General features: G+C 38.7%; 1 protein-coding gene across 4 annotated transcripts in view; it reads left to right on the top strand.

Moving 5' to 3' along the window:
* Positions 1–12568, top strand: part of UNC13B (unc-13 homolog B) — a 224937-nt gene that overhangs the window by 74811 nt on the left and 137558 nt on the right. For all 4 annotated transcript variants that reach the window (XM_060014566.1, XM_060014568.1, XM_060014565.1 and 1 more), the window contains one exon: positions 1989–2046. In XM_060014566.1, coding sequence (XP_059870549.1) covers positions 1989–2046 — 58 coding nt within the window. The remainder of the gene's footprint in view (positions 1–1988; positions 2047–12568) is intronic.

Below are 12568 nucleotides of genomic sequence, written 5' to 3'. Positions count from 1 at the left end.
AAAAAGTAAGGGATTTTATCAAGATCTTTTCTGCATTGTTTGATCACATAGTTTTTCTCCTTTAGTCTGTTTGTGTGGTGAATTGCATGAATAGATTTTCAGATATTGAACTGTCCTTTCATTTAAAGTCCTTCTGGTCATGATACATGAAAATTTATATGCCAGCATTCATGCATATACGTACATATTCACACAGAAATATAAAGACTTATTTATGATAAATAAATGTCATATGATTTGGTTTGGTAATCTAGGATTTTTGCATCTGTATTCATAAATGAGATTGGCCTATAATTTTCCTTACTTTTACTACTTTTATTTTCTTGTACATAGGTATTATGGATTTTTTCCCTTAGCTCTCTTAATATTATTAATTAGGCTCTAGCTGGTCTTCAGCATTCTGCTTTGGACCTGAAAGAGATTCATTAAATACGTCTGCTGGAAATATCTACTCTCATCTATTAAGTCTGAATTCTTCTAGTTTAATGCTTAAAGTTTTATGATTTTGTCACTCTTGTGCCTGTGTACTGCCTATAAAAATCACCATTATTTATAATAGTTATTATAACCAAGTCCCTTTGTTACTTTGGAGTGGGTTGTTTAGCCTTTAAGAAGTTTTGAACTTTTTTATGATTGATAGTTTTACTAATACTATTATATTGTTTAAACTGTGCCTGATCCTTCCCCGAAGTAGTAATAGCACTGTCTACCTCTGATATTTGTATCGTAGTTTGTTTCTTGTAAAGTACTTTATATATAAAAGTATATTTATTTACAAAAAGTGTTTTGTATTTTGTATCCAACCACTTGAAATGCCCTTCACCACTAACACTCATGTGTAAACCACCATCAATTTTCATCTGGATAATTGCAATAATTAGTCTTATTTCCCCTCTGGTTGCCTATAGTTCTTCTCACACAGCAGCCAGAGTGATTTTTAAAGTATAATGAAGTCATATCCCTCTAGTGTTTAAAACTTTACATACCTTCTCAATAGACTAGAGTAAAATCTAAACTCTTTACCATGATTACAAACTCTATTCCCCCAGTGCCTGGAACAAGGCCTTGCACATCATAGGCACTCAAGAAATATCTGTTGAATGAATGACTCCTTCAGTGTTAGAGAAGCTCTGTCTTGCCCAGAATCTTACAATTTATTAATAAATGGCAGAGTCAGGATGAAAACTCATATTTGCAAGTTATATTTGCAAGTTGCTAGACCAAGTTATGTTTTCCCAATCCTCCAATGGGCTCTGAACCAAGCCATTTTTTCTTCCAGACTCTGTGTACCTGTGTTAATTTGTTTATACCTTTTTCTTTTTGTTTTGCCTTTCCAAATCTTGTCCATCTTCAAGACTTGAACTTAATGTGGCTCACTTTTATAGAACTTTCTTTCTATGGCTTCAGTACTCTGTTTTTAGGTGGTGATAGTGGTGGGTTGTGTTGGGGAGGTTAGAGTATAACTGGGAAGGGGACACTAGTAAATACCAGATGCTTATGTAAGTAATTTCACTTCCCACGTGACCTTGTGAGGGAAGAAGCCTCATCTTTTTAAAGATGGAGAAAACTCAAGTCTCAGAGAGATTTTCAGTTCTACCACCCAAATGGGGAAATCTGTATATTATTTGAGTTTTTTAAGTCCTCTGAACTTCTAAGACTAAGCCTTCTACAGCTGCCTGGTAGAGCTGGAATGGTGCCCAGGTGCCCTTGGTCAGAACAGCCTTCCTGCTATCCTGCTTTAGCCTGTTGCATTGGGCCAATGCCATATCTGTTAGTCTGGCCTGTATGTCAGGATCACACAGGGAAATCAGCAGCAGGATGATCGGTTTCTGTTTGATAAGAAATTTGACTCTAGTCAAATGCTAAACCTTTTTATAGGTAGCTATAGTTTTTTTGTTGTTGTTTTGTTTTTCTCCTTCTTTACTTGGGCCTCTTACTATGTTTTTTTTTTTTTGTTTGTTGTTTTTGTTTATCCTTTCTGCCTCTAGTATTCTAGTCAAGAAGAAAGCCAGAGGAAACCATTGCCTACTGCTGCCGCCCAGTGTTGTAAGTGAGAAACTTGTCTTTGAATCTTCTTAATCACAACTTTCTGTCAGTTCTCTAAATGTGGCTTATTTTGAGTTGGGGAGGTTGGAGATGTGGTATGTATAAACAGGAGATATTCCAGAAATATACCTTATTCAGGCCCATACTGCCAATGGCTATCTGTCCTTTAGCTTTAAGAAGAGATCTTTTGGTTTTGTGTGGCTATAGGTAGGGCAATGGTATTCTTTTTTCTCCATTTGCCTGCTTTTACCCCTGGAGGAATGTTTTCTCCCATTCTGTCCCCATTTATCTGTTATTATCCTTTAAGGCTCAGTTTAAATGTTACCCCCTCTGGGAAATCTTCATGCTGTTTCCTCCTTCTCCACAGTCTAGCTTAGATCTTTCTCTGCTTCCATCGTATAACCTATCATATGTTATAATCTATGTATATTTCTTTGACAAGAAAGCAAAATTTTTAAAGATATAGAATCTTCCATTTGTATTCCTAGTATCTGGCTCAATACCTGATACATAGTATAGTAAGCCTCAGTAAAGTTTGATAAACGATTAACTGAGTGAGAGAACTTGTCATTTCTTCTGAGATTAACTTATCCAGACCACACATTTTACTTCTTGAAATGAGCCGTGCATTGTTGGTATATTGGTATCTTCTCAGCTTCTCTCAGAAGAGCTTGAAGAGATACTGAAGGACTGACTTGAAATCAGTTCTCTTTCACTTTTTCAACCTGTGGGGGTGGGTGTGCATATGTTGTGTTTCTTTTGTTTTGCTATAGTGTTTCTGAATCAATGCCAAACTTTTAGCAACTGCAGGTTGATAGTGGTGGTGATAGTGGTAGTAGTTATTGTAGTAATACTATTAATAATAAGAACCACAGCAGCTAACGTATTTTGAGGTTTTATGGTATGCCAGATGCTGCTGTAAGAGCTAAAATATACTAACTTATTTAATCTTCACAACAACCCTAAGACATAGATTTTACTGTTTTCCTCATTTTTAAGATGAGGAAACTGAGATGGAGTTATTTGCCACAGATCACATAGGTAGTAAGTGGTGAAGTAAATATTCAGATATAGACAATCTGACTCTATAGCCTATGCATTGAACCACTATGTTATACTACTTCCTTCATATTGTTTCTGAAAAGGAAAACCTCCATTCATGGTTTATAAATCCATTGGTTGCCTTCCATTCTATTGGCTACTTACTTTCCTGATAAAAGTAAGACCACTGGCAGAGGTCAACACTTTTTCTTTATTTAAGGAAAACCTATTTTTCATATGACTTATTACTTTTGTTTTTGTCATTTAGGAACTAGGATTTATCAAATATTTAGGGTCATGGGAGACCACAAGAATCTGAATTGAAGACCAAGTTGTGAATTAAAGTCTATACGTCATTTCCAAAACTCATTGTAATGAGCTAATTTTGAGTTTTTAATCTTTTAAATCTTTTTCCAGGACTGCTAATGAGAAGTGAAATAGAACGATTGATATTTCTCTTGCCATTCCTTCCTGGGTCCATTTGATGAAATGCAGTTCAAGTGATTAAAGAGCAAATGCCTAGAGGGCAGGAGGAAATAAGAGACTATAATAATCAGCACGTTTATTAATTCTCTTACATTTTTTTATATGTTTACCAGCTAATTTGTTTTTATGTGCATAGACTATTCCTGTCTTTTGACTACTCTCTAATATATATATATGTATTTTTTTAAACTATTTTTAAAATAGATCTTTATTGGACTACAATTGCTTCACAATACCGTGTTAGCTTCTGTTGCACAACAAAGTGAATCAGCCATATGCATACACATGTCCCCATATACCCTCCCTCTTGAGCCTGCCTCCCACCCTCCCTATCCCACCCCTCTAGGTGGTCACAAAGCACTGAGCTGATCTCCCTGTGCAATGCAGCTGCTTCCCACTAGTTATCTATTTTACATTTGGTAGTGTATATATGTCAATGCTACTCTCTCACTTCGTCCCAGCTTCTCCTTCCCCACCGTGTCCTCAAGTCCGTTCTCTACGGCTGTGTCTTTATTCCTGTCCTGCCCCTAGGTTCATCAGAACCATTTTTCAAAAAAGATCTTGCTGTGGTTTATGTCAAAGAGTGTTTTTCCTATGTTTTCCTCTAAAAGTTTTATACTGTCTGGTCTTACATTTAAGTCTTCAATCCATTTGGAGTTTATTTTTGTGTATGGTGTTAGGGAGTGTTCTAATTTCATTCTTTTACATGTAGCTGTCCAGTTTTCCCAGCACCAGTTATTGAAGAGGCTGTCTTTCCTCCATTGTATGTTCTTGCCTCCTTTGTTGTAAATTAGGTGCCCATTATGTGTGTGGGTTTATCTCTGGGCTTTCTATCCTGTTCCATTGATCTGTATTTCTGTTTCTGTGCCAGTACCATACTGTTTTGATTACTGTAGCTTTGTGGTATAGTTTGAAGTCAGGGAGCCTGATTCCTCCAACTCCGTTTTTCTTTCTCAAGATTGCTTTGGCTGTTGGGGTCTTTTATGTTTCCATACGAACTGTAAGATTTTTTGTTCTAATTCTGGCTGTTGGTAGTTTGATAAGGATTGCATTGAGTCTGGAGATTGCTTTGGGTAGTATAGTCATTTTCACAATATTGATTCTTCCAATCAAAGACATGGTATATTTCTCCATCTGTTTATGTCATCTTTGACCTCTTTCATCAGTGTTTTATAGTTTTCTGAGTACAAGTCTTTTGCCTCCTTAGGCAGGTTTATTCCTAGGTATTTTATTCTTTTTGTTGCAGTGGTAAATGGGAGTGTTTCCTTAATTTCTCTTTCTGATTTTTCGTTGTTGGTGTATAGGAATGCCAGAGATTTCTGTGCATTAATTTTGTATCCTGCAACCTTACCAAATCCACTGATTAGTTCTAGTAGTTTTCTGGTGGCATCTTTAGGATTTTCTATGTATAGTATCATGTCATCGACAAATAGTGACAGTTTTACTTGTTCTTTTCCAATTTGTATTCCTTTTATTTCCTTTTCTTCTCTGATTGCTGTGTCTAGGACTTCCAAAACTATGTTGAATAAGAGTGGTGAGAGTGGAAATCCTTGTCTTTTTCCTGATCCTAGTGGAAATGCTTTCAGCTTTTCACCATTGAATATGATGCTTGCTGTGGGTTTGTCATATTTGGCCTTTATTATGTTGAGGTAGGTTCCCTCTATGCCCATTTTCTGGAGAGTTTTTATCATAAATAGGTATTGAATTTTGTCAAAAGATTTTTCTGCATCTATTGAGATGATCATATGGTTTTTATTCCTTAATTTGTTAATGTGGTGTAGCACATTGATTGGTTTGCGTATATTGAAGAATCCTTGCATCCCTGGGTTAAATCCCACTTGATCATGGTGTATGATCCTTTTAATGTGCTGTTGGATTCTGTTTGCTAGTATTTTGTTGAGGATTTTTGCATCTATGTTCATCAGTGATATTTGTCTATAATTTTCTTTTTTTGTGATACCTTTTTTTCTGGTTTTGGTATCAGGATGATTGTGGCTTTGTAGAATGAATTTGGGAGTATTTCTCCCTCTGCAATTTTTTGGAAGAGTTTGAGAAGTATTGATGTTAGCTCTTCTCTAAATGTTTGATAAAATTCACCTGTGAAGCCATCTGGTCCTGGACTTTTGTTTGTTGGAAGAGTTTTAATTACAGTTTCAATTTCATTACTTGTGATAGGTCTGTTTATATTTTCTAATTCTTCCTGGTTCAGTCTTGTAAAATTGTGCCTTTCCAAGAATTTGTCCATTTCTTCATGGTTGTTCATTTTATTGGCATACAGTTGTTTGTAGTAGTCTTTTAAAATCCATTGTATTTCTACAGTGTCAGTTGTGATTTCTCCTCTTTCATTTCTAATCTTATTGATTTGCGTCCTCTCCTTTTTTTTCTTGGTGAGTCTGGCTCAGTGTTTATCAATTTTGTTTATCTTCTCAAAGAACCAGCTTTTAGTTTTATTGATCTTTGCTATTGTTTTCTTTGTTTCTATTTCATTTATTTCTGCTCTGATCTTGATGCTTTCTTTCCTTCTACTGACTTTGGGTTTTCTTTGTTCTTCTTTCTCTAGTTTTTTTTTTTTTTTTTTTTTTTGGTACACGGGCCTCTCACTGCTGTGGCCTCTCCCGTTGCAGAGCACAGGCTCTGGACGCACAGGCTCAGCGGCCATGGCTCATGCGCCCAGCCGCTCTGTGGCATGTGGGATCTTCCTGGACTGGGACACAAACCCGTGTCCCCTGCATCGGCAGGCGGACTCTCAACCACTGCGCCACCAGGGAAGCCCTCTCTAGTTGTTTTAAGTGCAGGTTTAGATTGTTTATTTGAGATTTTTTTGTTTCTTGAGGTGAGATTGAATTGCTATAAACTTCCCTCTTAGAACTGCTTTTGCTTGGTCTCATAGGTTTTGAGTCATTGTGTTTTCATTGTCATTTGTTTCTATGTATTTTTTAAATTTCTTCTTTGATTTCTTCAGTGATCTCTTGGTTATTTAGTAGTGCACTGTTTAGCCTCCATGTATGTGTATTTTTTGCAGTCTTTTTTCCTGTAATTGATTTCCAGTCTCATAGCGTTGTGGTCAGATGCTTGATACGATTTCAATTTTCTTAAATTTTCCAAGGCTTGATTTGTGACCCAAGATGTGATCTATCCTGGAGAATGTTCCATGTGCATTTGAGAAGAAAGTGTATTCTGACACTTTTGGGTGGAATGTTCTGTAAATATCAATTAGATCTGTCTGGTCTACTGTGTCATTTAAAGCCTGTGTTTCCTTATTTATTTTCTGTTAGGATGATCTGTCCATTGGTGTAAGTGGGGGGTTAAAGTCCTCTACTGTTATTGTGTTACTGTCGATTTCTCCTTTCATGGTTGTTAGCATTTGCCTTATGTATTGATGTGCTCCTGTGTTGGGTGCATAAACATTTATAATTGTTATATCTTCTTCTTGGATTGATCCTTTAATCATTATGTAGTGTCCCTCCTTATCTCTTGTAACAGTCTTTATTTTAAAGTCTATTTTATCTGATATGAGAATTGCTACTCCAGCATTTTTTGATTTCCATTTGCATGGAGTGTCTTTTTCCATCCCGTCACTTTCAGTCTGTATGTGTCCCTAGATCTGAAGTGGGTCTCTTGTAGACAGCATATATATGGGTCTTGTTTTTGTATCCATTCAGCCAGTCTGTGTCTTTTGGTTGGGGCATTTAATCCATTTACATTCAAGGTTATTATTGATATGTATGTTCCTATTACCATTTTCTTAATTGTTTTGGGTTTGTTTTTGTAGGTCTTTTTCTTCTCTTGTGTTTCCTGCTTAGAGAAGTTTCTTTAGCATTTGTTGTAAAGCTGGTTTGGTGGTGCTGAATTCTCTTAGCTTTTGTTTGTGTGAAAAGCTTTTGACTTCTCCATCGAATCTGAATGAGATCCTTGCTGGGTAGAGTAATCTTGGTTATAGGTTTTTCCCTTTCATCACTTTAAATATATCCTGCCATTCCCTTCTGGCCTGCAGAGTTTCCACTGAAAAATCAGCTGATAACCTTATGGTGATTCCTTTATATGGTATTTTTTGTTTTTCCCTTGCTGCTTTTAATATTTTTTCTTTGAATTTAATTTTTGTTTGTTTGATTAATATGTGTCTTGGTGTGTTTTTCCTAGGGTTTATCCTGTATGGGACTCTCTGCTTCCTGGACTTGGGTGACTATTTCCGTTCCCATGTTAGGGAAGTTTTCCACTATAATCTCTTCAAATATTTTCTCAGACCCTTTCTTTTTCTCTTCTTCTTCTGGGACCCCTGTAATTCGACTGTTGGTGTGTTTAGTGTTGTCCCAGAGGTCTCTGAGATTGTCTTCAGTTCTTTTCATTCTTTTTTCTTTATTCTGCTCCTTGGCAGTTATTTCCACCATTTTGTCTTCCAACTCACTTATTTGTTCTTCTGCCTCCGTTATTCTGTTATTGATTCCTTCAAGGGTATTTTTCATTTCAGCTATTGTGTTGTTCATCTCTGTTTGTTTGTTCTTTAGTTCTTCTAGATCTTTGTTAAACATTTCTTGTATTTTCTCAGTCTGTGCTTCCATTCTTTTTCCAAGATTCTGGATCATCTTTACTATCATTACTCTGAATTCTTTTTCAGGTAGATTGCCTATTTCCTCTTCATTTATTTGGTCTTGTAGGTTTTTACCTTGCTTCTTCATCTGTGACATTTTTTTGCTGTCTCATTTTTTTTTTAATTAAAAAAAATTTTTTTTTAATGAGCTGGATTGTGTTCCTGTTTTACTGGTTTTTTGGCCTGAGGCTTCCAACACTGGAGTTTGTAGGCTGTTGGGTAGAGCTGGGTCTTGGTGCTGAGATGAGGAACTCTGTGACACCTCACTCCGATGAATATTCCCTGGGGTCTGAGGTTCTCTGTTAGTTCAGTGGTTCGGACTTGGAGCTCCCACTGCAGGAACTTCTGCCTGACCCTGAGCTGGCAAAAAAAAAAAAGAGAACAATAACAAACTAAAAAATAAAATTAGACTAGGAAACTAACAGATATGTTAGAAAGAATGTAAAAATAAAAATATAGATGAATCAATAACCGGAAGGTACATCAGTACCACAATAGTAAAAAAGAGGAGGAGGGAAAAGAAAAAAAAAAGGGTTGTGGGGGAAGGCCTTGGCTGTGGAGGGTGGGGCCTAAGCAAGGGCGAGGTTTGGGTGGGGGGTGGGGCCAATGCTCAGGACTCACAGGGTTGGAAAAGGCCCTGGGGGCTGTGTGGAGTGGGGTTTAGGCTCAAGGAACAGTAGGGGCCCAGGTGTGCCCCCCACCCCTGCTCTCAGAGGGCAGGGGACTTCACCTGGGAGCCCAGCAGGCTTCCTGGGCTCGAGTGGGTGGGGCAAACGCCCTCCTCTCTCGCCATTCCAGTCTGGGGTCTGGGAGGGCCCCTCCTGCCTGCCTCTCCTGATCTTCCCGGCCTCCCTCCTATGCCCAGAAAGACCCACACAGCCTGGAGGGGGCTTGGAGGGCAGGGGATGCCCTGGGAGCTCAGTAGGCTCCCTGGGCCCGATTGGGCGGGGCAGTCGCCCTCCTCTCCTCTTTCGCTCCTCCGGGATGGCCCCTCCCGCCTACCTCTCCTATTCTCCCCTCGGCCTCCTTCCTGTGCCTCCAGGACCCACGTGGCCTGGACGGGGCTTGTGGGGAAGCAGCTTGGGAGCTCAGCAGTCTCCGTGGCCTGAGTGGGCCAGACTCCCTCCCACCTGCCTCTCCTGATCTCCCTGGCCTCAGGGGCACTGATCTTGTCTGGCTTCCACTTCTCCTCTCCCCTTGGTCCCCCTACATCCTACCGGCTCACTCTGGGGTTCCTCCCATCTCCTTGGGGGTCAGAGTCCCCCACCAGCTGCCAGCAGGCACCATAGTTGTGGGGAGACGCTCTCTAATACATTTTTTTTGAAAAATTTTAAACTGTAAGTTTAAAAATGGAAGTGGCATTTACCCTTTACTAGATTCAGTAATTAACATCTTGCCACATTTGCTTCTCTTTCTCGCTACCACTCTTTCCCATTTCTGTCCCCCTATATACATATGTAAAAATACAAATGAGTATTTTCTGAATCATTTGAATATAAGCTTCAGACTTTATGACACATCAGCATGTGTCTCCTAAGAGATAGAACAGTCTATATAACTAAAATACCATTATCAGAATCAGGAAATTTAACATTGCTACAATAATATCTAATATACAGTTCATATTCAGAATTCCACAATTGTCCCCCAAGTATTTTTATAGCCATCCTTCCCCACCAGCATATGATCTAATCAAGAATCACACATTTTTATTTGGTTGTCCTGAATCTTTAACTCCTTTAATTTAAAAAAAACTTGCCTTTTTAGTCATTTATGACACTGATTTTTTATTCAATCAGAAAAATATTTTATTCTAATTATAATGTCTACTGCAGATGGCAGTGTACACTAGTATGGGTTTCTGGGAAGCCATTTGGCAATACATACCAAGAGCCTTTAAAAATTCATGACCTTTGATTCAACAGTTGAATTTCTGGAAATTTGTCCTAAATAATCAGGAAATAGACATTCTTTTTTTTTTTAAATGGTTTGCTGTTTTTGTTTAATTTATTTATTTTTTGTTTTATTTTTGTATAGAAAGATGTTCACTGCAAAATTATTTAAATAGCAAAATTTGAAAATGACTTAATAGTTAAGCAACAGTAAATGATAATAGTCATAAGATTTGAATATGCTTTGAATAATGTATTGGGGAAATTTTCATGAAACTAAGTTAAAAAGTATATAAAACTCTTACCCTCTGTATATGTGTATGTGTATATGTATATATGTATGTACATATGTAGCTTAAGGGTTTTTGCATACCCCTAAAATTCATATGTTGAAGCTCTAGCCCCCAGTATTTGGAGATAGGGCCTGTGAGGAGATGATAAAGATTAAATGAGATCATAAGAATGAGGCTCTAATCTGATAGGACTGATACCCTTTTAAGAAAAGGAAGAGACAACAGAGCTTTCCGTGTGAGGGCATAGCAAGAAGGTGGCCATCTGCAAGCCAGAAAGAGAACTTTCATCAGGAAGCAAATCAGCCGGCACCGTAATCTTGGACTTCCTAGCCTTTAAACTTGTGGGATACAAATTTCTGTTGTTTAAACCACTTAGTCTGTGGTATTTTGTTATAGCAGCTGAGCAGACTAGTACAGATTTTGGTGCTGAGAGGTGGGGTGCTGCTGTTACAAATACCTAAAAATGTGACAGTGGCTTTGGAAGTTTGGGTAATGGGCAAAAAGGCTGGAAGGATTCTGAGGTGCATGCTAGAAAGAGCCAAGGTTGCTATGAAGGGACTCTTGGCAGAAATATGGATATTAAAGGCTGTTCTGGAGAAATGTCAGATGGAAATGAGGAACGGTTTATTGGAAACTGGAGGAAAGGTGATCCTTGTTATAAAGTGGCAATGAACTTGGCTGAATTGTTCGAGTGTTTTGTGAAAGGTAGAGTTTATAAGTGATTAAATTGGGTGTTTAGCAGAGGAGATTTCTAAGCTAAGCAATGAAGGTGTGGCTTGGGTCTTCCATACTGCTTGTAATAAAATGCAAGAGTAGAGGGTTGAATTGAAGAAGGAATTGTTAAGTAAAAAGGAACCAGAACTTGGAGATTTGGAAATTCTTAGCCTATCCTTAGCCTATATATTGTGAAAAATGAGAAATCTTGTTCTGAAGAAAACACTAAAGAGATCATGGGTGTGACTCATGGACTAAACCAGCCATCAGCAGAAGCCAGGAATAGAGATGGAATTATACCAGCAGAGACATTGCCAGTTTCAACTAAAGGGGACAGAGAAAGAGGAATGGAATGAAGGAAGGCTGTTGGATGTCTTGGATTCTACAAGACTAGATCATAGAGTTATTTGACTGTAAACGTGTGCTATTCTTTTTTTTTTTAAATGGTTTGCTGTTTTTGTTTAATTTATTTATTTTTTGTTTTATTTTATTTTTGGCTGCATTGGGTCTTCATTGCTGAGCGTGGGCTTTCTCTAGTTGCAGGGAGCGGGGGCTACTCTTTGTTGCGGTGTGTGGGCTTCTCATGGCGGTGGCTTCTCTTGTTGCAGAGCACGGGCTCTAGGCACGCAGCCTCAGTAGTTGTGGCACACGGGCTCAGTAGTTGTGACCCATGGGCTCTAGAGCGCAGGCTCAGTAGTTGTGGCGCACGGGCTTAGTTGCTCCGCGGCACGTGGGATCTTCCCGGATCAGGGCTCGAACCCCTATCGCCTGCATTGGCAGGTGGATTCTTAACCACTGCGCCACCAGGGAAGCCCACGTGTGCTATTCTTGAGGAAAGGCAAGAGTGACCCGGAAGGTGATTTGGAGAATATCAGGGCTGCCAGTCTGAGCACAGGCCCAAGGCACAGAGATGTTTCCTTTTGTTTCAGAGGGTGGCCACCACAGAGAGCTATGGGGCCAGGGCCACTCTGAAGAACTGAGTGAGTGACAGTGCCACCCCAGTGGAAGGTGTGTCATTGAACAGAAGAGAATTATTCTCTAGCCTTAAGATCTAATGGAATTTGCCTTGCTAGGTTTTGGACTTGCTTGGGACCTGTCACTTCTTCTTTCCTGTTTCTCCCTTGTAGAGTAGGATTATCTTTCTGTCCCACCATTGTATTTTGGAAGCACACGTTTGGTTTCACAGGTTCACAGCTGGAGAGGAATTTTGCCTCAGGATGAGTCATAACTGGATTCTTACTCATATATAATTTAGTTGATATCTAAATGAGTTTTTGGACTTTAGAGTTGATGCTGGAATGAGTTAAGACTTCCGGGGCTGATGGAATAGAATGAATGTATTTTACATGTTATAAGGATATGAATTTTGGGGGGCCAGAGGCAGAATGCTAGGGCTGAATTGTGTCCCCTTAAAATTCATATGTTGAAACCCTAACTCCCAGTGTGATTGTATTTGGAGATAGAGCCTGTGAAGAGGAGTTGTAGGTTAAATGAAGTCATAAGGGTTG

The sequence above is a fragment of the Delphinus delphis genome, chromosome 6 (genome assembly GCF_949987515.2).
Source record: "Delphinus delphis chromosome 6, mDelDel1.2, whole genome shotgun sequence".
NCBI lineage: Eukaryota > Metazoa > Chordata > Mammalia > Artiodactyla > Delphinidae > Delphinus > Delphinus delphis.
Note: the sequence above shows the minus strand (reverse complement) of the source record. Positions and strands in the feature narration are given on the sequence as shown.